The sequence below is a fragment of the Colletotrichum lupini genome, chromosome 2 (genome assembly GCF_023278565.1).
Source record: "Colletotrichum lupini chromosome 2, complete sequence".
Taxonomy (NCBI): domain Eukaryota; kingdom Fungi; phylum Ascomycota; class Sordariomycetes; order Glomerellales; family Glomerellaceae; genus Colletotrichum; species Colletotrichum lupini.
The window spans coordinates 634,336-659,161 of record NC_064675.1 but is presented as its reverse complement, the minus strand read 5'-3'; the positions used below and the strand labels follow the sequence as shown (position 1 = coordinate 659,161).

Genomic DNA, 24,826 nt, shown 5'->3' with positions numbered 1-24,826 from the left:
ATAGACTATGAGCAGGCTTCTGCAATGATTCTCCGAGCAGCCTCGTAAAACTCCCTACTTTACATCTACAAGTTGTGCCTGGATATGCCGTGTGCTTGTGTCCGTTGTCCAAACTTGGTCCCAAGTTGAGTAGTTTCTGGAAAAGTTTCTTCCTACCTGTCTGACTGACAGAAGCACGACGGTCTGAGAGCTCACAACAGGGTCTTACAATGGTGAAGTCAGTCCGGTCATAGTTCGAGCTTGCGAGCAAAAGAGTCGCAGTTAATCATCTAGTAAGATTATTCAGTTCAATAGTGCGGATAGGGCCGGGCAATGACCAAGATAGCGTCAAAATCCTCATCCCCAAATCAGGGACTCCCGGTCCCCAGTGGCAAAGGCAGCAGGCTTGGTGATTGGCTGCGCGAATCCAGCTTGGGCTTTGGCTTAGGTGCATCCCCACAGAGCCAGGAGCGGCGACAGCATGTACAATTCCTCATTATTTGGGTGGAGGGGTACTTGCTGATGGCAGGATGACCACTGCCTGGGCACCTAACAGCAAGGGCCAGGGCCAGGCCCGCCCGACACCCCTCCTGCCCTCCTGTTGTTGACTTTTGAATGAGGGGCTGTTTCCTCATTTTGTCCAACCCACTCCCAACTTCACCTCGAGCGAAGAAACATAATCATCTTTTGCTTTCCACTCTCCGATCCCCCCCTTTACTGCAGAACATACCACTGCTAGCCCTGGTAAGTATCATTCTTCTTGAGTCTTTCTCCCCGCAGTCCGCTTCCTGTCGGCCTTGATGACGAGCAGGCCGTCGCGCCCGTCCGCTCGATGAGGGGCAGATTTGGTCGTAATGCAAAGTCCACGAGCTAACGTTTTTTCTCCTCGTTCCCACCCGCAGATCTAAACAGCGTCATACTTCACCCCAAAACCACTACTTCGCAAAACTCATCAATATGTCTTCTGCCGAAGCTACCGAGCCCAAGGTCGAGGAGACCAAGCCCGTCGAGGTACGATCACCCCTTTGTCGCACGCGCACTCGCTCCCCCGCCCTCGTCATGTTCTCATACGAAGATAATTTAAAGCTCACCGCATCTCACGGGTTCTCCGTGACGGGCGGGAGGCATGCGCACTCTCTGCTCGCTCGCATCGCGATCCAATTCTCCATATTGCCACGTTCGGATGGCTGACAGTATCGTCCACAGACTACCGGCGAGGCTGAGAAGCCTGTGACCTCCTCTTCCGTTTTCTCTATGTTCGGAGGTGGTGCCAAGAAGGAGAAGAAGGAGGACGAGGACCGCGGTGACAACTCTGGCAGCGCAAAGGCCCAGCGCGATGCCGCAAAGAAGGACGGCGAGGTACGTCATATCGCACGCTCTGTTTCGATGCAGGGGTAAGTTGCGTGTTCGATCTTGTGCTAACGTTGGAAATTCCAGGAGGATGAAGCCCCCGAGTCCGAAGATGTCCACTTCGAGCCCGTCATCAAGCTGACGGAGAAGGTCGACGTCGCCACCAACGAGGAGGCCGAGGAGCAGCTTTTCAAGATGCGCGCCAAGCTTTTCAAGTTCGTCAAGGAGACCACTGAGTGGAAGGAGCGCGGCACTGGTGATGTCCGCTTGCTCAAGCACAAGGAGAACGGCAAGACCCGTCTCGTCATGCGCCGTGACAAGACCCTCAAGGTCTGCGCCAACCACTACAGTACGTTGCGTCAGACTTCATTTCACAACCAATATTCTAACAATGACTAGTCGTTCCTGAGATGAAGCTGTCCCCCAACGTCGGTTCCGATCGCAGCTGGGTGTGGAACGCCGCCGCCGATGTTAGCGAGGGTGAGGCTGAGGCCGTTACCCTGGCCATCCGCTTCGCCAACTCTGAAAGTAAGTCCATGGCCGGTATTGAAAATAGTCGCATGGCAGTGGGCTAACGAGGATACAGACGCAAACCTCTTCAAGGACTCTTTCCTGAAGGCCCAGAAGGACAACGAGGAGCTTTTCAAGGCCGCTGAGGGCGAGCCCCCCGCCGCCCCCGCTGTCGAAGAGTCTTAGATTTACCACAACCTCCCGATTCCGTGAGAAGACGAAGATGGAAGGCCCAGCACGCCGGGCTGTCATCGAAACGGCCCGACTCCCCTGCAACAACACCGAAACTAGCACCATTGTCAAACTTGTTTTTACACCCCCCGATACGAGGCAGGCTGGATCACTTCGGTGAGGAGAAGCTGAAGAGTGCAAGAAAGACTTGCACCGAGTGGTGTTTGTTTTGAGCATTGATACGCGGATGGATAGCATCAAGGCTTAGGAGCAAGACACTCTACACAGCACAAATCAACAAGAATAAAGTCCCTTCTATATTGATCAGATGTTCCAGTAGGAGAGATAGACGCGCGGATGAATCATACCCCCTCACTTGAAAGCCGACCTGTCTTTCTGTGAATTTGTTGCAAAAATGCGTGTATAAATTTGATGAGCGCTATCGCTATGGCCAATCTAACATACGACGTTCTGCTGATAAGAAAGCCCTCCTTAAGGCTTTGTCTGCCACATTATTACGTCGAGCAAGCAAAAGGCATGTATAGGGGCAGGAGGGACGACCATTCAATTAAAGTCCTTGCTTCCTTCCCCGCAACACGCAACACGCTTGCACGCGGTAAGCTTTCCAGCCACACCCTGGGTGTCTGCATGGCCCGAGCGTCACCCTCAGCCTTCCAGTCCCAAACCTCCAAATCCCAACTGGTGAACTTCACACACTTGCTCAGTGCACATCCAGACCTCCCCCCTCTCCGAACCCGACACCCTGCTTGACCCCTATCCTGCGTTGATACAGCAGCTCATCATGATTGTCGAGGTAAGATACTGCGATCAATCCTTCCGCTCCTCCCAGCGCGCTTCGTCGCGTCGATTTGCGACATCACCATCACCAGCTCGCCCTATCCAAACGCCATGCTCGTTGACAGTTTGCGCTGTCGGCTAGCCCAGCATGATTGCTTCCTAGGCAGCCTGGAGGATGAATACTGCGTATTCTTCACCCAATCGACCTGATCTTGGCATACCATACCCTTTGTTCACCTTCCTCCTCCCCAACTTCAACGGGGACCCAGCTACACCGTAGTCCATCAACGTTACTACCACCATGGCCCGTCGTTCCAATGCTAACTTTGAGATCAAGAGGAAAGTAAGGCTCGTAACCGAGCAGAATGTCATGTAAGTTCACTTGTAAACACCCCTTCTACCATAGCGCCAGCGCCTAATCTTTATCTCCTCATCTCTAGCGACAAGCCGTCCCCCGTCGAGGATTTCCCCATGCGGAAATGGTCGATCAACGTCTACATCATCGGCGAGGATGGTGAGGAGCACCCGGCCGACTGCTTCCTCAAGGTCGTCTACAACCTCCATCCTTCCTTTGAGAACCCGACCCAAAGTTCGTATACTCTGCCTATGATTGCAACCTTGCCTGTTGCAGATCGCTGATCGCAGGCACTTCTAGCCTTCAACAAGCCTCCTTTCCGTTGTGAAAACGAGGGATGGGGTGAATTCGATATGACGATCGATTGCTACATTACCGAAAAGTCGAAGCAGTCCCTCAGCCACGACCTCAACTTCGCTAAGAACCGCTACGAGGCCGAGCATACCGTTTCCTTCAAGAACCCCTCGCAGGCCCTGCAGCTAATTTTGCGCGAAACCGGCCCCTTGCCATCAGACGATGACCGCCTCAAGAAGAAGGGTGGCGCTGGTAAGAAGGGTGCCCAGAAGTACGACTATGAAAAGATTGCCCAGGCGCTTGAGAAGCTGGATGAGGATGACCTGCTCCGCGTCATTCAGATCATCAACGATAACAAGACAGCGGAGACATACATCAAGAGTGATGTCGATGGTGAGCTTGCGCCTGCTTCCCCTGGTGTCGATCTCTTGGCCGGTCAGTTTTCCTTGTGTTGGGGATGCATGGGATCGACATTGGTAATTACAAACACCGAGTTGCGCTTTAGCTAACAGCTTTTTCTAGCGGGAGAGTTTTCCATTGATCTGTATACGATGTCGGATCAGATGACCAAGCTCCTGTGGGACTACTTGGTGAGTCAAAAATACGTTCGGGTTTAGGTTCCGCAGGCCCTTGGCTTGAATATCTTTGAACCACAAGCACTGGCCTTTGCGCGCAATATCTATGGGACTGCATGGGCTTCGGAAGTGGGCTGGGCTGGATATATATGACCGGCCGCTGACCTCACAAAAGAGCAAGAAGGGCCTTGTCAGTTAGGTTACCTACCTACCGCTCGCGGAAGATCACCTATCTCTGCACCACTCCCGACGCCAGCTTTCCCCGCGACCGAATCGAGCACGAGTCGGGCAGACGAATCGACATGAGGGACTCTCTTGTGAGGGGCGGCGCGGGGCATGGGGTGTGCTCAAGGATTTCTGCTTCGCTTTACCAATGGCATCTGGCTAGGCGTTACCGGCTTCCTGCTTTTCCTTGGCTTTAGTTACGGATTTTCTTTTTCTGGTCTGCCCCTCGTCTTTCTGTGGTATTGTGTGCTTGTGCGTATTGTGTCTTATTTTGTGTATGCTACCTGAATAAAAAGCACTCGCGGGGAAGGGAAATGGGACATACTGCATTCATGTGATGGGAGGTTGTGCGTCTCTGGGGGGTGGGGGGTCGTAGAGCGGGTGTTGGGCAGGAATGAAGCTACGAAACGACACTGGACGGGAGTGGCTAGACGGGAAGAGAGAGAGACTAGAGGCTTTCGTTGCGAGGTTACACCGGCTCTGAGTCTCCTCGTTGTAATCATATTGTTCACCGTGCTTTTTTACCATGTCGACGTGACGTGGGTATGCGAGAAGAGGCTGTGCACATCCCGAGCCGCAATGTCTGACTAGAGGTTTGTATGATTCGCATCTTTGATATTTTTGGTATAACTACTACCGCCCGCACTATGAATCGGAGACTATCTTTTGCTCGATGAGCATCCGACTTGAAGATGGCAAAGTATCGAAAAAGAAGAGAAAAAAAAAAGGGTATATCTGAAACCATATTCTCATAAGCCGTGCCAATTTCGATGAGAAAAAAGGTGATCCAGGTGCAATGCAATGGAGAACAGCCTTTGCCTTCGAATTTCATGGGCGTTGCTTGCGTAACCGCGTGACCTTGGCCACTTTGCCCGGGTCGTGTGTAATTGGTAAGAGATGAGAAAATCAAGAACAAAATCGCTACATTGGCCAGCCAGTCCATCATCTTTCTTTCGAGGCAGTATTGTCGCCCGTTTTCCTCATTTTGCAGTTTCCCCGCGCCTCATTGCTCCCAAATTTGTGTATAAATGACAGTCACACCTTGCGGATGCCCTTTTATCTTTTTTGGTCCCCTTTAGATCCCCTCCCTTTGGTTTTGAGAATGTACTTTTTGTTGAGTCCTCCTTCACTGCGTTTTGCTCCTGCCTGGTTCAGGGAAAGGATGAAGGACCATCGAGAACGGGAAAGCCAGTATCCATGGCCATGTACTCGAGGAGATCGAGACCGCCGACGTTGACGCCCTCGGCCGTCATGGCGACAGCCGTGTTGTCCATATTTTGGAAAAATGCCGGCCCGGGCGGCAGGTACCACATCTCGTTGCCTGGGTTGTTCCAGTCAGTTGAGTCAAAGAGGCCTTCCATGCCTCCTGTTGTAGATGACGGTGCGTTGTTGGTTGTGTTTGTGGCTCCGCCGTTCTCAGGCGCTGGTGCCGGCGTGGACGGGCCCAGGACTGAGGCCGAGCCTGAGGGATAGGGAAAGGTACCAGTGCTGAGGTCGAAGGGTGTAGCAGAAATGTTGGCAGGGTCGTCTGATTCTTACTGTTAGTTTCTGGTATTACGGTAGGTGGTGGATGACCAAAGGGAGGTGAAGCTTACCATGCGCGTTGAGCCCGTCACGTAACTTTGAGGCGTGGTTCGCCCATGATTGGCCATCGGGACCGCCGATTGCTTGGCCGTTGGCAGCGGTGCCGTTGGTAATCCCGTGGGGATCCGGGCTCCTTCCATCCGCAGACCCGAGTCCTAAAGCAGGAGCCTGAATGAAACGGTTACGGAGCCGGCTTGTCAGGGAGTCGAGAAGATCTGCAAATCGAATTCCCAGGTGAACGTCGTCAACGATGCAATTGCGGAGTGCCTTGACAGTCTCGTCCATCAGGTCAATGCTGAGCTTGACGTCTGATCGTGGGGCACCAAGAGCAAAAGTCTTGAGCAGGAACATGGCACCGCTGATGATGCGAAAGTATGTCCGCACGGGGGCATGCTTGAGATAATCGCCCGGCAAGAGACCTTCCACAACCGTCCGAAGCAAGTTGCGGCAGCCGCTGATGACCTCTTTGATGTACTCCTGATCACTGGCGCCGAAGCCACCCAGCTGTCCCAGAGGCAGCTTACCAAAGTAATTTTGCGTCTGGGGAGACAGTTGTGCCGCGCTCCCGGCGTTATGGTTGCCATGAGTGCCGTGTCCCGCATGCGCCGTGTGACCAGCGTTATTGGTACACCGTTCAACGACAGCTTGCAGAGAAAGTGAATTGACATAGATGCGTACATACTCGTACTCGATGGTCAGAATATGTCTGATATAAGGTGGTAACCTGAAGCGCTCAAATTCCTTCCACCAGTCCTGGAGCAGCGGATGGAAGTCTTTGAGCATCTCAGTGTACTTCCCGCTCTGGATGATATCGGTGGTGTGCTTGCGAGATTTGAAAAACTTTTCGTTCCCAATGTGCATTGCATTGCTTATGCCAGCCCAGCAATGTATTATTTGATCATCGAGCTCCAGGTCCGGGATGTAGTTGAAGGCATTTGACATGGACGACGGGTTAGTGCCAGGTGTTGTGCCCTCTGTGGATGTTGGGCGGCGACGGGTTACCGCCGGATCGCTCTTGCGCAAGGCCTCGGGTACCATGCTTGTCCAACCAAGACGACCGGCGAGCTGGGACAGATAGATCAACAGAAGACGCTTGATGCGGTACGCCCGTTGACGGTACACCTCTTCCTCGTACTCGGGGCGGGAGATGGCACCGTCGCGCAGCAGCTCATCGATGTCGTCAAACACACCAAGCTCGTATGCGAGACCCATGGCGGTGCTGAGAAGCATCCAGCACATTCTGTCACTTCTCCAGGCTGGTTCGAGCCAGCTGTCGAGGCGCTTACCGCCGATATTAGCGGACGGTCGCTGATTGCCGTGCTCGTCTGTGCTGATCAGATCACTGCCTTCGTATGACGGAAGCATGAGCTCGTCAATGGCTTCAGCTGGCGGGAAATGGAGGGCCCTCGGGTGCCACTCTGTGAGGATCATGAGTGACTCGATGGTCCCCAGAGTTCGCAGACTGCCTTTCCGCATTCCACGCCAGGGCGCTGTGCTGCTTGTTTGATCGTCAGGAACAGATGAGGCACCGGCCATAGCTGCGACCCCACCCCCGAATGCCTCTTGGCCCCACAGGCACCTCTCAATCATGCCCCGGAGATATGTCCAGAGCTGCTCGTGGATGGCGTTGGACCGACATTGGCCACCTGTACCGGGAATCTTGCGATACCTCGAGGAAATGGTGAGAAGTGTGATGGTGAGGATGGGCTCTTCCGTGAGCAAGGTGATGTGAGATGCAGGATTGCGGAAGGTCGGTGGAGAAATTGGTGTAAGTGGTGACAGGTATTCGTAGTAGCTAGGAAATGTTAGCCTAGGATCATTGAGAATTGGTCAATTGCAGATAAGCTTACTAGTCAATGTAGTCAATGGCTTCTTGTGCGGAAAACCAGCCGGCTCTGACAAACCTAAATCTCCCCCAGGCTTTGATGGCGTCCTGGTAGCCGGGCTCACCGGAGAGATCACGTCTCGTCAGAGCCGGGTCAATAGGTTGCGGCTCAAGGGCGACGGGAACCGAGGGCCGTCCGTTGCCATTGCCCACGGGCTTCATGGTCGCACCGGGCGTGACGATGACGGGCTGCTGAGGTATGGCGGGTATGGAAGCGACACTTTCGTGACGCTTGTGGTTGTTGGTCACAGGGCTGTGAGCCGGGGGGTGGTAAGCAGCCGCGTCTTGGGTATGGCTGAGCTGGACTGACCTATCCGTAGCCGCCTTGTACAGCAGATCCAAAGCATCGTGGGGTCCGTAGACACCGGGTCGCATGAGATCCTGAGCCTCGCGGTTCTCGAGCTGGGCGTTGGGCTCATCGTCGACGACGTAGTCACTCCGCTGACGGCTGTCGGCTTGGCTCGTGGTGCTCGGGGTATCACCGTCTGTAGGGCGGCGCAGAGGTTGGGCTCTGCCCATGGAGCCTCCTGGAGTCAAGGGCACCTCGCTGTAGAGGCGTTTGTCGATGGCGACGGGCGGGCTGCCGCTGACGTGAACGCGCTTACGGCCATTGCGGATTGTGTAGTCATCGACATCCTCGGGCTCGGGATCCTCGCCGTCCTCGGCCTTGCGCTTCCTCCTTGTTGCGCTGAAATAACATTCTTTGCTCTCGCGACGGCATCGTACGCAGGGGGGATCGTGGGGATTATCGACGCTGCCCAGATCGCAACGGACCTTTCTCCGACGGCACGGGATGCAGGCTTGATAAACGCGTTTGTGCTGGGGGGTGGAAGCCTGGCCAGCGGCGGCGGCGGCGGCAGCGTTTGCAGTCGCGGTAGCAGTGGAGGGATTGCTGGAGGTCGTCGGGCTCAGGTTGGATGCAGCCGTGTTGTGGTATTGGGCCATGATGGGCCGGCGAAGGGGGGCAGTCTCGCTGCAATCGTGGGGTGATGGATGGCTCGACTCGGTCGACGTTTCTTTGATGGATAGAATCGGTCAGGTCGGTTTGCAACGGGTTTATGGAGGGGGAAAAGACGGGTTTACAGCCACCACGGGCGGGGCGTGGGTGGTTTTTGTCGGTCCACGTTGGGTGCTGGGAGTCTGGGGCCTCTGGGACCTCTGGGACCTTTGGGACAGCTGGGCGGTCCTTTTGGGGGGTGGTGGTCAGTGCTTTTTTGTCCTCGCATCTTTTTTCGTTTTTTTGCAACGCTGCGGCTTGCAAGTTGCATTTGGGGCCATTGGGGTTGGATGGCACTTGCCTCGAGGTGGGCTGGGGCAGGGAGCTTACCTTTTTCTGGTGTCCACCTGGTGCGGGGTTGGGGGACGTGGATAAGGTGAGAAGGAGCTCTTCTGCGTAAGGTACCTTTGTACACCTCACTTACTGTACCTAAGGCACTTCAGGTAGGCAGGTGCAACACACCAACTGCAGATACGTACCCAAGTCTCTACGCAGTACGTGAGGTAAGTGCCTCTCTTGGCTGGGCAAGGGCGTTGCGCCTGCGTCCCTTACCAAACTGGAGTTCAAGCTGCGATTCCTTCGTCTGGATTTTCCAGAGACAATCCTCAGACACAGGGCGTATGGGTGCTCGTGCGTTTTGCTCTGCTTCGCACTCGGCTCTGGCTTCTGACGGGTGCCAATTGTTGCCAGAGGAGAGGTAGGGAGGTTATAGAATAGGTACCTTGGGTACTTGTTAGCCGTTGCTCTACCCAGACTTGTAAGTTGGCGAACCTCTTCAGTCAGACAAGGCCGACCAGGCGTGCTAGGCAACCCAGGCAAGTCTTGGTCAAAAATATCTCCAAAGAAGGAAAGAAAGGACGGACAGCCCGTCCTCTCTTCCTTATCGACAACGGGGATTGGCTCAAGGTACCCTGGGTTGCGTATGTCTCGCGTTCCACCTATGATTGGCGCGATTGCTACCTGGAGTGCAAGTGCAATACGGGATGGAAATGGCGTTGGAAAGAGGGAAAAAAAAGATTGTGTAACAATGGAAGGGACACACTACGGTCCGCGGAGACCATCATCAGAAGAATGTTTAGCATGTCACGAGATCGAATTGAGATGAAGGGATGAGAAGTGGGAAATCTAGCAGTAGAATATAGAGATTCTCATTCGCTCATGGCAATTCGTTCATCTGCCCTCAATTGAACAGCGAACACGAGACGGGCTGTCTCGACCGCGACTTCGACCTCTGGCCGTTTGAATCGAGTACATAATAAACCCAAACTAGCCATAGACTTTAGGTAAGAGAAAAGAAAGAAAGCAAAACCTCCTCTACTGTAGAAGTTAAGCAACAGTTCCTGCCTTCCCGATTTTGCCTGGTGTCCCCTCTCCAGGTCCTCCAAGAAGGATACCCAAAAGGACCACCAAAGCGGGCGCAACAACGGTACACCGCGCCAGAGACGCAGGCGAAAAAATAGCAAAACATGGATCCTCGGTGCCTTCGGTGTACTTCTTACGCACTGCACTGCAATGCCAAGGTGAGGTCACCTGGGGACGCCGGCGGTTCCTGTTGCGTGTCGCGTTTCCATTCCATCCATACGCAAGCAGGAGAAAAATAATCAACTTGTTGCATCCCGTGACCCCATCGTCCCACGCCGAGGGTCGAGACTTGAAGCAGAAAAGTCTGGGGAACCTACCCGAACCTGGGGTACCATGAATGTGATGGAATTCCAATGTCCAATGTCCTTCCCCATTCGAGGACTCACTCGGACCAACCGGTAGCGAAGTAACGACAAAACCATCGCCTTACCACCCGGCTCAGCTTCCTACTCGATAATCCTTCTTCTCCGCAAATCCCTGCAACCCAATCGCATAAGAGTCAATACCATACACCTACATACATTCTGTACAAATAGGTAGGCATGCCGTCACGGACAAACCAGTTCGTCATGCCTCACTGCAGGACATGGACCGTCAACCTCCCGTACTCTCCTCGTCAGCCTACCTTGCCTTCAAGCTACCTTAGGCCGCCGCCAACTCCAAACTCCAAGCTCCAAAACTCCCCCAGCCTACCGCCACCACTCGCGACAAAGCACACCCGCGTCCTCGTGGTCACGTTCCCCCCCCTCGAGGCGCAGCGAACCCAGGTCACGTTTTGCCCAACTCGCCTCTCACATTCGTCCAACACATCCGAGCTCTCTTTCCTGTCCACCGAGTCCGTGGTTCATGCCCGTCATCTCCGTCCGTTCACCAACCCCCGTGATCGCGCACTACGTGGCCGTTCAATCCTCCTCACCTTGTACCTCTTCACTTGCTTATCCGTAGTAAACCCGTAATTTCTGCCCATGCTATACAATTGAGATTCGCTGCCAAGAACCCCTAATCAACGAAAACCGAAAAAGGGACCCCCTCTTTCGGCCAAGGACTCCGGGAGAATGAAACTCTACGCAGGTACCACTCACAATGCCTTTCCCTAAGTGCCTAAATAGAGCGTGGGTTCCGTCCCTCTATCTTATCATCCCCGTCCACATATTGGCCATTGCTCTGAGGTGGGCGGCGGGGACAGCGTATCTGTACGCGGGGTAGCTCAAGGCTCGAAAAAAGCTGATGCGCGGAGAAGCTACTTGACTCAGGAGTCAGGACCAGGACGGGGGAGTCTACAACATAAATGGACGTCCCGCCTCAAAACTTTGGCTCAGAGCTCCAGCTTCCTTGACCGCACTCGGCGTGTTGTACTTGTATGCCTGTGTATGTCCTTGACTGTATTTCCAATTTTGTTTTGGTGCCCTGGATGGGAGTGGCTCACGTACATACTCTCGAATAATGATGTATTTGTTGAATTGATCCCTCCTAAGGAGTAATCTGACGAATTCGGGCCGTCCACTTGGATACACATGTACAAGTCCATAGGTTTCAGAGACAGTCAGCAGACAAAATGAGAATCGCGAGTCAAAGCCATGTGATAGCTAGGTGTACATATAGCCTACGACAGGTGCCCCTTTTCATCAATGGGCCGCCTCAATTGCCTTGTGCCAACTTGCACCCCCGCTCTAACACCAACTTGCCAACAGTGGATTCTTCCATCGAACATCTTGGAATGCCGGGTTGTGTATCAGCTGCCGTAACGTAGTACCTCATGCTTCGGTCATGATTGCTCTTCAACGGATACCGAAGCCAACGCCCAAAATCCCACTGCAACGATACTCCATGATTCAGTATGCTCCTTTCAACCAATTCTAAGAACTCTTCTTGGGTGCTGCGGCATCAGTCTGTTCAACCTCGGCCGGGAGAATAGCCGGAGTCGTGTCAGGGGCAACTTCCGGGGATTCGCCATCATCAATCGGTCCAGGCTCCTCTTCAAGGGTCCCATCTAGCGTCGTCGGCTTGAAGTCACCATTATCAATTGACGCGGGGTCATGCCCACGTCCACTGTTGCTCGCCGAGACGCCAATGGCCGGGGCACCTCCCTCAGCAATCTTTTGCTTCGTCTCCCGGATGATCTTTTCAGACTCGCTGACCTTGGCTGGATTGGGCGGAGGGCGCTCAATTCCAATGGCGTTCTCCTTGTCGTTCTGGCTCTCTAACAAGGCTTCCTTGTCGAGACGAACAATCATGCAGGACAGGTTGTCCGTGCTGAAGCGGTTCAGCGCATGATCAACGAGAAGCTTCGATGCCTCAACCGGGTCCTCAATGTTGCGAACAAGGTCGACAGCCTCTTGATCGGAACAGACATCCCAAAGCTAGAACACAAATTAGCCATGTTTCACTGCTTGGGTAGCACAGGACTTACTCCATCGCAAGCAATAATCATAAACTCGTCACTCTCGGGCTGAATGACGGTCTCGGTGGTATACGGGTGCCCAGTGACAAGATCCTTCATATAGGTGTCGCCCAGAGCTCTCGTTACGGCCAAAACACCATTAACGCGGTTGTTGAGTATCAAACCGCCAGCGTTCGCTATCCGTTTTCCTTCATTCTCGTCGCTGCCCTTGTGGTCATACGAAAGACGAAGCGCTTTACCGCCGCGGCAGAGTATAATACGGGCATCGCCAACGTTAGCCGTGTAGAGAACGCGCTGGCGGCTTGCTGCACTCTTCAGTTTGGCATGGGTAGCCTCGGGACCACTTGATGCCGCCTTGTCGTCTGCGGTCTCTTCTGAAGTCAGCTTAGCAGCCTTCGTGGCTGCCGCAGTAGCCGGCGCAATAGCCTGAGAACCGGTTGCCGAGCGGTCACTCGGGACCCGTTCCTCCCAACGCAGCACGGCGACGGCAGCTGTGCATCCACTATTCTTAAGAGGGAGCTTCTCCAACTGTGCGTCAACAGAAGTAAACGTTTGATCGAGGAGTTCGGGAATGGGGCCATTGGGATTCTTTCGGATTATTTCCTCCAGTATGATATGAAGTTTTTTGCCACACCAGTCGGCAGCAAAGGTGCCAGCGTGACCATCAAAGATGGCAAAGTATCCATTGTCCGTTTCAACCATCTCTTGCGAGGAGGCGTCCTTCTCGTCGGATACAGAGTCGCTCTTTTTACCATCGATGGCAGGGGCTGGGGTATGCAAAAAGTTATAGAGGAAGGCATGGGTGTCCTCCATGGTACGGCGGCACTTTTTGTTCCTATCTTCCCAGACACCGACGCGGAAAGTGGAACGCGGGCCGGGAATTGAGTCGCCGGCTGAGTTGTTGTGCTGGCCCTGAGGCACAGCGAGAGCAGGATCCTGCTTACCCAGCTTCTGGAGAGGGGTCTGCGAGCTCACATCCGAGTTGGATCGGCCGACCTGGGAAAAGTTCAGGGTGTTCTTGGCATGAGCCAGCAGGCCCGCGGCCTTACTTTGAACACCGCTGGCACGGCGCTTCTTATCCGCAGAGCCATCTTGCTGTCGTCCCGGGGGACTGCTGTTTCCGCTCCGTTTGTCGCCGCTGGCGGCCTGGTCGTTTGACTTAAGGGAGGCTGAGGCGCCCTTGTCGGATTCGGGCGAAGGCGACTTGCGGTCCTCTTTTGGGTCGCTCTCCGCCTTGGACGCAGCCGAGTTAGAGCCGCCGCCGAACATTCTAGTCAGCAGACCACTCCCCTGGTTGGAGAGGCTGCGACGCTTGCTTCCTGCCAGTTTAAAGAACCTCGAAAAGACGTCAGAGGGACCGGTCCACACGCAGGGTCAATCGAGTTCGATGGGGTCGCAGTGAAGCTGTCTTCGTTGGATGCGTTTTGGATTTCGGAGAAGGATTGTCGCGAAGATGGATGTCTGATAAAGGTATCGTCAGTATTAGGTGAAGAGGTTGGAGAGAACGGTCGTCGGGCCCATGGAGGGGCAGAATGGTCCGAGGCCGACCGGGGGCTAGGCAGAGGGTCGGGTCCGAGCTGAGGAGGATTGATGCATAGGTAAGACGAAAGGAGCCAAGAGAGGAAGAGACGCTGGTCTCTGAGCGGCAGGCGGTATGGCGACCAAGTGCGCCAGCTAGTGACTATGTGACTGACGTCTAATATCAAGATGGCGCAGGTAGGTATGTGCTCTGCGAGACTCGTAGCGCAACCAGATGCTCAAAAAGTGCTGCGCGCAGCCCGCAAAAAAAGGGTTTGATGAAGATACGGGAACAAGCAGATATCAACAGCGGGATGTATGATGTTTGTGTGTCCAGTTGGCCTGGGGTGACAAGTGACGTAGGCTGGCTGAATGATGGTGGAGGGGAAACCAGAAGGGTAGAAGCAGCAGTAACTCACCAGAGTGACGTACCCAGCGATTCGGAGTGCCGGGACGACGTGGTTGAAGCTGGATATTGATGGCGAGATAGAGACGCCGAGGGTGCAGTTTGAAGATTGCCGGGTGTGATGGCAAAGGCTGCAATATCGTCTAGGAGGGGAGGAGATGGCAGGGTGTTGGTGTTGCGTGAACAAGGTAATGTAATGATGGTGGGCGGCAGAGAGAAAGAGAGTTGAGGTTGTGGAAAGGCGATGCGAAATGCTGCCCGCTTGGTACTGGTAAGTGTCTCCGCAGCAGCCTACCTAGGAGGGGGAGGGGATGGGAGGGGCACGGGGAGGGCAGAGGCCAGAGTTGGACGGTTTGGAGGGACCGGGAAGGGGGGAAGGTGAAAAGCGAAAGCGGCGGGAACGATTCACAGGGTCCCGTCCTTCCATTCTTAGCGGCGCTTAATACCTGTTCTCCGCTCTCCGTTATGGGGGCCTTTCTTCCCTGGCCTGAGCTTCTCACTCTTGTTCTCACCACCCAAATCCCTATATAGGTATCGCAGCAGCTGAAGATAGTCTGAAACTTAATGCTGTCCAACACGTCAAATATTCACCGAGGATGAGGCAGATGCGCAGTTAGGTAAGTTGACAGTCACAGCCTTTAACATTGAAGAGGGGGAAATAGGTATAGAGTTGTGTGACCACACAGGCGACGCAAGTTGTGTACCTCAGCACCTCAGTGATGAACAACACCAACTGGGGGGCGGCGAGCTCCACTCGGGCCGTAGTGTACACAGTAGTGTACTGCCACCTGCGTTGTCAAGTCTCACTTGAGGCGGTGATGACCTGCGTCAGGTTGGGAGGTGAGGCGAGACGAAGCGAGGCGAGTGTCCGTGTGTGTAGCGTCCGACGGGAAACTGGATCTGAATCTGGATCCCTCCCCAAGCCAAGAAACAAAGGGCACGCCGGGAGTTTCGACTGTTCTTGTGAGATGTGTCCGATATTTGGATAGTAAGTCCTTGGCTAAACTGACGGGCATATGCTTCGGAGTATCTGCAGGGACAGAGAGGGGATGAAATAGAGCAATATGAGCACTAAGTTAGTATCATGCGCCCTGCGAAATACACTCTTCTCACTGATTCCAACTACCTACCTATTCCATCTATCTCTGTCCAAAGTGACGAGTGTGGTCTCGATCTCAAAGTGGACTACTGACCTCACTCCAACGCCCACCCAATGGGAATGCTAGGTCAAAATCGGCGTTTCTCTCGCCGATCACCAGCGCCAAAGTACCGAATCACTTTGCGTTCTCGTCATCCTGCTAGGTAAGCATCGACCGCATCATTTTTCAAACGTCTTTCGGTCTATCAGATGTAGAAACAATAATCATGTATCTAGGTTCGCATGGCTGGGCGTCCCATGTGACGCATAAACGAACAGGCTCAATCTAGGCTCTCACTCATGCCACACATGAGAAACACACTGCCATTGCGTTTCTCAATGCGCATATGCCATGCCAGAGATACGATGAATAGTATTGAACAGAACATGGCACGCTGGCTGGAGTGTAAGACGACCCTCGGCCGAAAGCCAATATGTGCGGCTAAGCCACTCCGTAACCCGACCCAATCTAGAATATGTTGGCTGCCCCAAGCGCAAGTTGCTATGGCAAGAGAAAGTCATGATCAAGCTTGTTTACACCACAGACAAGGACGGCATATGATAGTATTGCGTGGTCCACCTCGACATTATGGACCGAGGGCGGATGTGCCTTTGCTGGTCACGACGTGTTGGCGTGACAGCTCAACTGGCATATGAACCCTGCCGATCAAGCGGGGCGTGTAAGGGTACCCGCTTAAGCTATCGATCAAGCACCCATCTATATCCTGCTCCATGGAACCTCATAGGCACAAGCTCACAAACAACCTGTTGTTGTGAGAAATCAGGGTCCGTTGGGGGCCCATTTCGCTGGGTTGGGCTGGCCTGGAAAATGTAGATTACCTTGGAGATATCCGATGGCCCACATGTGCTTGCACAGCACTACACTAACAGAATCGCTGACTCGAGTCATCAGTGCCGCCGACATGGCATTCTGCGAGTGGTAGATTCGTGTGGTTGCTTGAATGCAACGATTTGCCTGGATCCTCACCTTCACCACGACAAGCGACTCTCATTTGTCTTGCATGCTAAGTTGATACTCGGGATAAACCTATGTGCATCAGATGAACCGTGGAGGCGACACCCAAGCATGAGGGATGACCATTTTCAGCACACAGGAGGGGCCGGCACTGGGTGCAGACGAATAACGCAATGTTCCGATGTCACCTCCCAAACAGCATTTCACGGCTCGTTCACGGCGACTCCCATTGAAGTAGACGTATTGTGAAGTAGACGTATTGCATATTTAGAGCCTTGCCCGAGAAAAAGTTCGCCTTCCCTTATCCTGGAACGCCGTTCCACATGTGACAAAACAAACTGGCTGCTCCATTGTTGTCATTACCGCCGAAGACTGTCCAGGCGGGCCTGAAGGTCGTCGTCGCCGGGATCCGCACCTCCACCTCCACCACCTCCAACTGCTTGGGCAATTCTGCCTTCGGGGACGGCTGCAGTTTGCATCCCGGACGGTGTTTCGCCCAGCTGCACAGTCCATCGTTAGCTGTTGAACCGCCAATGTCTGGATGGGGGTACTTACCGCTGATGTCAAGTCAACTCCAATCTCTTCCAGGACTTGCTCGACAACTTCCTCGCCTTCCTCCTCGGCACCAACATCCATAGCATCATCCATAACGTCGTCCATCATCTCTTGTCTCTGGTCCATAATGTCGTTCTCGCGCTCAAACTCCATTGCGATGCGCTGAAGAGCGGGGAGGTTCATCGATCGGTTCATGGTGCCAAGAGCTTGGGTTGCGCCCTTCATGGCCGTCATCATTTGTTCGTTGGTGCGGTATGTCTGTAAGATGAAGTGTCAGCTAAAGTTTACGAGCCCCAGTGACCGGTTGTGTAATACCTGAAGCCGGAGAGAGATCTTTTGCAGTTGACTGCGCATGCCGTAGAACTTCTCAATGTACCTGCAATGACAGTTAGCCGGTTTGTGCGCCGTATACCCATCGGCTTTGTGACTCCTTGCCTTCTTGTCCGGACCAAATCCTTGGCCTGGATCTTGCAGGCGCCCATCTGTCCCTTCTGAGCACTTTGCTTGATCTGGGTAATCAACTGCTTCTCCTGCTTCTCCAACTTGGTTCGGACCTGATCCAATTCTCGAATCGCCTTATCAAGCATGCGCTGATTCTTGCGCAGACGCTCCGCTGGCGTCATTCGCTTGCCGAACGCCCATTCCAGAATCTAGGCCACAGGGTTAGTGGTCGGTCGAGTCGCGGCGGGGAAAGGTGCGCGCAGCATACATTCATCGTGGCGGCTGGGAACAATCGTTTCCGAGCGGATGAAGCGTCGTGTATCGGAATGGCAACAGGAAGGCACTCAAGAGATCGATGGTAGCGATTGTGTAGCTATCGTGGAGAGGAGTTGATAGTGGAGGTTGATTAATATTCGGGTTCCCTGGCACTCACGTAACAGGCAAGGGTACGTACAACAGCTTGGCACAGCGTCAGGTAACTTCCAAGGAAACCACAGGTGAGTGGTGAGTGCTGCTCAGATCGGTTGCGCTGACCCGCTGAAAGGTCCGACCAGGTTCCAACTTCCCACCTGGGGGGAAATGATTAGATAAGGAATGGAAGCGTGGCAGCCCGGCCTCGGATGGCGGCGGCATTTTCCGACTCGAAGTTTTGAGCCAATGGGCGAAGCGCCGCGACAAAGGGTGGTGGGAAATTTGCCGCTCCGCCCAAAATCATGCGCTGGGAGTTCCATTCATGTACGGAGTACATGACGAGCTTCCCAAAAAAACATTCTCGACTTGCTACGCTAAAACCTCGTCGCCTCCCAAACAAATCCCCTTTCTTCCCGTCCTCTAACCCACCTGATTGTTTCTCGACCATGCTGCTTCAACCCTCGACCGACCGAAAATGAGCCAAGATTATTTTTCAAAGAAGGGCAAGGCCCCCATGGACCAGGAGATTGAGAAGGACGACAACGACGCGCCTTACCAACCAGTGCCGTCATCGAGCAGGCCACCGCAATTCATGACCGTTGGATCCGGCTCCACCTCTGCACATGCGGCGCATCTCCAGTCACTACTCGAAAACGATTCTGGCTACGGCGGCAGTATCGCGGACGGCGACGCCATGACTTCCTCCGGCGACCGACATATTCCGACTCCTGTCAATGGCCAGCTCTCCGAAGCTGACCGGCGCAGTCAGGCCGGCGCCATCCACCAGCTGTGGTACAATGCCCACAGGGTGACGCTGGGTCGCTCCATCAACAAGGTCATTGAGCTCCTCAAGGAGTTGCAAGAGATGAACGTGTCCTGGCCAGCCCACTATCCATCTGTCCAGCGAGCCGAGGGAGCCCGCCCTGCCCCTTCACACTCATATTCGACCATCGGCGAAGCCCCCGCGTCGACATCTGCCTCGTCCGTTCCGTCTTCTCCGACCGCTCCCCCATCCTTACGACGATCCTTCACATCGCTAGAAGCGCGCGAGAGTGCCGAGTCGAGCCGTGCACAGGAAAGACGGGCGCCAGAAGAGCCACGACTCGTCACACCTCAAATTGCCCAGGACTTCTCGGTCCTCAAACTGGATCTCAAGCTGGGCTCGCTTCACCAGGCAGAGCTTGTCCACTCTTTGGAGAAGGGGTCCATCGCCTCCCTTTTGGATGGCAAGATCAGTTCCAGCGTTCGACACCTGCTCAACCTCCGTGAACGGATCGAAGATACTTCCAGCAAAGTCTTGATCACTGGTGATCTGAATGCCGGCAAATCGACCTTCTGCAATGCTCTGCTTCGAAGAAAGGTCCTTCCCGAGGATCAACAACCCTGCACGGCAATCTTTTGCGAGGTTCTGGATGCAAGGGAGAATGGAGGCCTCGAGGAGGTGCATGCCGTTCACAAGGACGCCGACTATGACCGCCACAACGAGACCACATACGACGTTTACAAGCTGGCGCAGCTCGAGGAGCTCGTAGTGGACAACGAGAAATACACCCAATGCAAGGTCTACGTCAAGGATGTACGAACCATTGACGAGTCTCTGCTCAACAATGGTGTGGTTGATATCGCTTTGATCGATGCCCCGGGTCTCAACTCTGATACAACCAAAACGACGGCCGTCTTCGCCCGACAGGAGGAGATCGATGTCGTTGTCTTCGTGGTATCAGCTGCCAACCATTTCACTATGACGGCCAAGGAGTTCATCTGGGCAGCAGCTGCTGAGAAGGCTTACTTGTTCATTGTGGTGAACGGTTATGACAACATCAGAGACAAGAATAGGTGTCAGAAGATGATCCTCGACCAGGTCCACGGGCTGAGCCCGAGAACGCACAAGGAATCAAATGAGCTGGTTCACTTCGTCTCGAGTAATGCCGTTCCTACAGCTCCTGCGCCACCAGGCGGGCCGTCTGGTGGGGGCAGCGGCGGAGGCGGTGGTGACGACCCTAGTGACGATCCTAAGGGCAAAGGCAAGGACGTTGAGAAGATCCGAGACTTTGAGAACCTCGAGCAATCGTTGCGGAGATTCGTTCTCGAGAAGCGCGCCAGATCCAAGCTAGCACCGGCAAAGACTTACCTCCTCAATATTTTGAACGACGTTCACGTTCTTGCCAACGTCAACTCAGAGGTTGCAAACTCCGAACTTGATCGTGTCGTCAAGGAGCTCAAGGAGATTGAGCCCCAGCTCGAATCCAGCAGAAAGGCCACGGCGCAGGTTGGCGATGAGATTGACAAGATCACCGAAGGGACATGCAAGGAGGTCTATGACTACACGCGGACCACTCTCAGCACGGCTATCGATCATGCTGGGGACAACAACCACGGCGTTCCTTACCGGGGCATCTTCAATGCTTTCGATTACGCAGAGGAATTGAAGGAAGCCATGATGTCCTACATCCATGAGTCAGTTGTTGCCTGCGAGGAACACGCAAAGACCAAGACGGTCGGTGGCGTGAACGCCATTAAGCAGCTCGGCATTATGCATCTTGGCGACGACTACCAGAGCCTGGTGTTCCGGCCCGACGTCATGTTCAAGAGAAAGCGCGACTCCATGGCACGTAATGTCGACGTCCCCACTGAACTCTGGGATTTTGTCGACTGGCACACCATCGTCCAGAAGCAGGAGAAGGTGGCAGGCACGGGAATGGCTCTCACCGTTGCGGGAGCTCTCGTTCCTCGCATGATTGGTTCCAGCGGCTGGTTGGACCATGCGTTGAGCGCAGCGAAGATTATGGGCAACGACAACTTGCGTCGCCTCATTGTCCCCGCCATCGTTGCAGCTTGTAAGTTTTTGGAATCTCGTTCTTTGCTAGTAGCAGATGAAGCTAACGTCAAACCCCCTTTCAGCATTCGCAGCCGCCGCCTACATCCTCAACCAGATCCCCAACTCTCTGCCCCATCGGCTTTCCACCAAGATTGCGGCTCAACTGGAGGCAGTCGACTACGTGCACACCAACTCGACGCGCATCTCGGGCTCAGTCCGCAAGGTTCTCCGCTTCCCTGCCGACAACCTCCGCGTCGGCCTCGAGCAGTCCGTCAAGGACCTCGGCAAGCGCCGCGAGGAGACGCTCAAGGTCCGCCAGGAGAGCGAGGTCGCGCTAAAGTACTTTGGCAACCTCGTCCGCAACAGCGCGCAGCAGAGGACCGTCGTCGAGGGCGTCGACCTGGATGCCCCGCCGCCGGGCGCCGTCGGTGCCGGCCTTCACTGAAAAGAAAGAAAGAAAGAAAGAAATGGACAAGAGCAAGAAAAGAACAATACCCATCTCAATTCCTTGTTTAATGTGGCACAAACTATACCTTACGATAGCATGGAAAAAACGGCGTTTAATTATCCGGTGATTCGAACACTGGGCCTTCCCCCTCGATGTATACCTGAGTTTATATCCCTACCCCTTTTGCCCTCATGGACTTTTTTTCGTTTCCTTTCACAAAAGTGTGCTGTTGAGAGCACATGACGATAGGCATGTACGTAGACGCAAAGACAACCTAATTCTCGATACACTTATTGAAACCGTGACTACGTTTCTCAGAGACCCGTAGTTTAGTTGAGTTTCGATGGCGGCATGCTCATCAGATGCGACCATTTACAGTATGGAGGATGGAATTCCAGTCCGAATGGTGTATATCAGCTTCAGCTCGGGCCCCAAATCCGAATATGCATCGACGGGCTGATCGGCGGCGGCGGCGGCGGCAAACCTTTGCGCGGTCCAAGGTCAAATGTCACGGGGGAGAACATGAGGTGTGCTCCGGACGGGATATGTAATCTCCCTACTCCCTCCACTTGCTTACGTAGTCTATGGGCAGTTCAACGCTGCCGAGGCACCGTTCATGCCGGGAGCTGTGAACCGGAGCCAGCTAGCGCCGGGGTGCCGCTGGGCCGTTGGGTTATTGGGCCATATTGGATTCCGTTCTCCTGAGAGAGGGATTCCCTCAATGTTTCCTCACCCCATAATGCGGATAACGTTCTTTCGAAGAAGATCTGAGATTAAATTCTACAGCAGCGGTGGAGCCTGCAGGTATCTGTTACCTAAGGTATCTGTAGCTCCTGGGTGCTGGGATGACGTCTCCGCAGCTATCCGTACCCATGTTGATCCATTGAAGATTTTAGATGAACGCCTCGATTTACGAGATACTGAGGGGTTCGCCTACGGACACATGAATGAAATCTCGTTCATGTGACGAGGTTCATCCAACTTGCAATGAACGAAGACGGCATGCCGGGAAACTCGAGGACTCGCTCCGCTTTGACCGCGCTGCTTTCAAGTGATGAAATCGGGGGTTTTATGCATCACCGGACTTGGATGAGAGGGCGGGGGAATATGCACGCTGCATGTTGCACGCTTGCATTATGTACTTCGTACCTTGCCTTGTACTGCACGCTAGGAGCTGCAGGCACTTTATCTGAGATTTGAGAGGTCTGGCCCTTACACTATGTAGAACAGTAGCAAAGCTTCCCGGTGCTGCCGCTGGAGCTGGGACTCTGAGTGTTGAGGTCCGCAATACGGAGTACATTGGCCAGATTTGCGATGTGATGGGGCGAGAGAGATCGGAGGTTAATATGAGCTGCATCGTCCGAAACAATGACAAATGCTACTGAGGACGGATAACATGCACTTGCAGAGGAGGACCCCTACCGTTGCCCCTCTTTTTCGCTGAACAACGGAACTTCTAGAAAAATGCATAGCGAACTTAGTAGAGGTAGGAAACGAGTCCGAGAAGAGACGTTTGGTGAGAGACCCACGCGTTCGAACGGCTGGTACGGGACCAGTCTCTGGGTAGTGGGAGGAAACGGCAGCGAGAAATTGGGGTGAGAGATTATTCTCAAGCTTGGGGGGACGGCTCTCTATGGTGGTGATTCGGCGAACTTTTTTGATTTGACTCTCATTTCCGCACCTGGGCTTCTTTGGCAAGCAGCCCGTTGTGGGTTCGACGACGGTCATAGCGCATGGCCGAACCGCCGGTGGAGTTACGGTGTACACTGAGATTCGTTGACTGCTCATCCCATTGCGCCATGCGTGTGCTGAGAAACGTCAAACATTGTGGCTTTCGGAAGAATGATCTTGCTGGCACTGGCGATGGCCATTGTTGATGGTCAGTATTTCGCGCACGTGAGAGTGGTTGAACCAGATGTCGTTGGAGCAAGACTCGGAGAGCCTTTCTGCCACCTCCACTTGGCAGCCCATGGAGTCGGGAATCAGCCAGGGTGGCATCATTCAGTGTTCACGTCAAGCCGTGGGAATTTGGCTCAGAGTTTTGCTAAAGTCAGAAAGATAGGGTCGATCATGTGGTGGCGGGATACGGAGATCATTCCGACGGGACGAACTCTGCTCATCCCCCCCATGGTGCTATTCTTGAACCTGAGTCGTGGCGGGTGTAAGTGGTCGTTCGTCATTATTGTTCCTTTGGCCGTTGAGGTTGGAGGAATGTGAACGTTGCGTATGTCGAGTCCCAAAATATGACACTAACCACTTGTTTGACTTGAGTGAATGGATGGTTCAAAACAACAGCATCCCCCGGAACCTATTCGTCGCATGTCGTCCAACTTGCGACGCAGACATGTTGAAGCAGTTTCAATATCCCGTGTATATTGAGTTCTCCGATTCGTCGAGAGTCGATCCCGTAGCCAATGTCCAGTCAGCGTGGCGTGCAAGTGCAGCCTACTCAGGTTCCGGGACTCCGGCGGCAGCATTGGACGTTTCATTGCCCTTGCTCCCCCGGACCTGCCACGTTCTGCCCGCCCGCCTAGCTGGTGTCTTTCTTTCTTTCTCTCTCTCTTTTTGTGTCTTGTCACTTCGTGCCTTGACCGGTGTCTTGACCTGACTCTTTCTGACCTTTCTCGGCACGGTTGTCGCGTCCAAAATAGTGTCGAGAGGAACTTACGTGGGCTGACGGCGAATGACAAGATGGCGTCGCTTTGTTCCCCCTTAGCAAGTTTTCCAGTAGCGGCAAAGGGTGGCGTAACATGATGGTGGAGGATTAGGGGGCACTGGAATGGAGTGTTTTGTTTGGTCGTTCAACGGCGAAGAAGAAAGACAAAACGGTTCTCGTTGAATTCTTAGGTAAATCGTGACCGTAGCTTGGAAGCCCCTTCCTTTCAGTTCCACCGCTCTAATTCCTAGTAGGCATCAGTTCGTGGCTAATGAGATGCAGAGAAGGGTATCTGTTGGAGAGGCCAACATCAACAGAGTTTCTTTGGACCAGCGATCAGTCCGAATTAGAAGGCTTGGAAGGGACCGATTTGCTGCAGGACGCAGATGCCCCGTGCTCTGCCTCCGTGCCTCTCCACCGGGATGGATGGTGGTCTGTGTTGTACTACTCAAGCGGCAGTCCCAGCGATTCCAGGGTGCGTTGCAGACGATTGGAAGCAGAGGATTGGCTGAGGGGATTGTCATCATGGTTGTTGGAACTTGGTCGGTGGCCGTCCGCCTCCCTTGGTCTTGTTCTAAAGAATTCCCGTTCTTTTCCCCCTTATTAAGGACGTCTGCTGCGTAGACCAAAAGACGACTCCATTCTCGCCCTAAGCCCGCAGACGAGACCCCAAAAGGGAGAAGATCCAGGGGGGGCCCGAGAGCAGCCGGCGCGAGGTGCTTTAGCTTTAAGCTGTATCTGCAGGACCGGTGCGGGTGAGGGTAGGTGGTTTAAGGATGGTGGTTGGTTGGAAGTGGTGGGTTCGAGATGAAGTCCAGCGACGATGAGCAGAGGGGAGAAGTCAAAAGTCATCCCTTTGATGCTTAACTAAGCCAATTGGAGTTGGCGAGGAAGGAGACACTTTCTGTTTGGTCCCTTCCAAAATAATCCATTTATGATTTGGTGCCTTCCGTTGTCAAACCCGGTCTTTCAG

General features: G+C 53.9%; 7 protein-coding genes across 7 annotated transcripts; 2 read left to right on the top strand and 5 right to left on the bottom strand.

Annotated features, from left to right (window-relative positions):
• Positions 1-312: 312 nt before the first annotated feature.
• Positions 313-4,338, top strand: CLUP02_02577 (YEATS family protein; the record flags this gene model as incomplete). The annotated part of the gene is made up of 18 exons (XM_049281608.1): positions 313-462; positions 540-582; positions 647-723; positions 791-840; positions 882-1,089; positions 1,186-1,338; positions 1,417-1,678; positions 1,729-1,857; positions 1,916-2,010; positions 2,070-2,232; positions 2,585-2,712; positions 2,747-2,932; positions 2,972-3,084; positions 3,186-3,397; positions 3,464-3,892; positions 3,980-4,047; positions 4,115-4,226; positions 4,289-4,338. The coding sequence occupies 18 exons, from the start codon at positions 313-315 to the stop codon at positions 4,336-4,338; spliced, it is 2,628 nt and encodes an 875-aa protein (XP_049138751.1).
• A 1,070-nt stretch (positions 4,339-5,408) lies between these two features.
• Positions 5,409-8,671, bottom strand: CLUP02_02576 (uncharacterized protein; the record flags this gene model as incomplete). Its single annotated transcript, XM_049281607.1, has 3 exons — positions 5,409-5,785; positions 5,853-7,636; positions 7,746-8,671. 3 exons carry the CDS (start codon positions 8,669-8,671, stop codon positions 5,409-5,411), a joined length of 3,087 nt encoding a protein of 1,028 aa, XP_049138750.1.
• A 2,541-nt stretch (positions 8,672-11,212) lies between these two features.
• On the bottom strand, positions 11,213-11,796 carry CLUP02_02575 (uncharacterized protein; the record flags this gene model as incomplete). Its single annotated transcript, XM_049281606.1, has 3 exons — positions 11,213-11,325; positions 11,380-11,588; positions 11,693-11,796. The coding sequence occupies 3 exons, from the start codon at positions 11,794-11,796 to the stop codon at positions 11,213-11,215; spliced, it is 426 nt and encodes a 141-aa protein (XP_049138749.1).
• Positions 11,797-11,941: 145 nt separating this feature from the next.
• CLUP02_02574 (protein phosphatase 2C) lies at positions 11,942-13,755 on the bottom strand (the record flags this gene model as incomplete). Its single annotated transcript, XM_049281605.1, has 2 exons — positions 11,942-12,445; positions 12,496-13,755. The coding sequence occupies 2 exons, from the start codon at positions 13,753-13,755 to the stop codon at positions 11,942-11,944; spliced, it is 1,764 nt and encodes a 587-aa protein (XP_049138748.1).
• A 3,128-nt stretch (positions 13,756-16,883) lies between these two features.
• On the bottom strand, positions 16,884-17,794 carry CLUP02_02573 (uncharacterized protein; the record flags this gene model as incomplete). The annotated part of the gene is made up of 4 exons (XM_049281604.1): positions 16,884-17,024; positions 17,080-17,337; positions 17,466-17,729; positions 17,789-17,794. 4 exons carry the CDS (start codon positions 17,792-17,794, stop codon positions 16,884-16,886), a joined length of 669 nt encoding a protein of 222 aa, XP_049138747.1.
• A 612-nt stretch (positions 17,795-18,406) lies between these two features.
• CLUP02_02572 (transmembrane GTPase fzo1) lies at positions 18,407-21,194 on the top strand (the record flags this gene model as incomplete). Its single annotated transcript, XM_049281603.1, has 2 exons — positions 18,407-20,768; positions 20,833-21,194. The coding sequence occupies 2 exons, from the start codon at positions 18,407-18,409 to the stop codon at positions 21,192-21,194; spliced, it is 2,724 nt and encodes a 907-aa protein (XP_049138746.1).
• A 375-nt stretch (positions 21,195-21,569) lies between these two features.
• Positions 21,570-23,195, bottom strand: CLUP02_02571 (uncharacterized protein; the record flags this gene model as incomplete). Its single annotated transcript, XM_049281602.1, has 10 exons — positions 21,570-21,681; positions 21,796-21,898; positions 22,013-22,130; positions 22,166-22,241; positions 22,278-22,357; positions 22,414-22,465; positions 22,580-22,653; positions 22,727-22,828; positions 22,879-23,005; positions 23,056-23,195. The coding sequence occupies 10 exons, from the start codon at positions 23,193-23,195 to the stop codon at positions 21,570-21,572; spliced, it is 984 nt and encodes a 327-aa protein (XP_049138745.1).
• Positions 23,196-24,826: the final 1,631 nt, after the last annotated feature.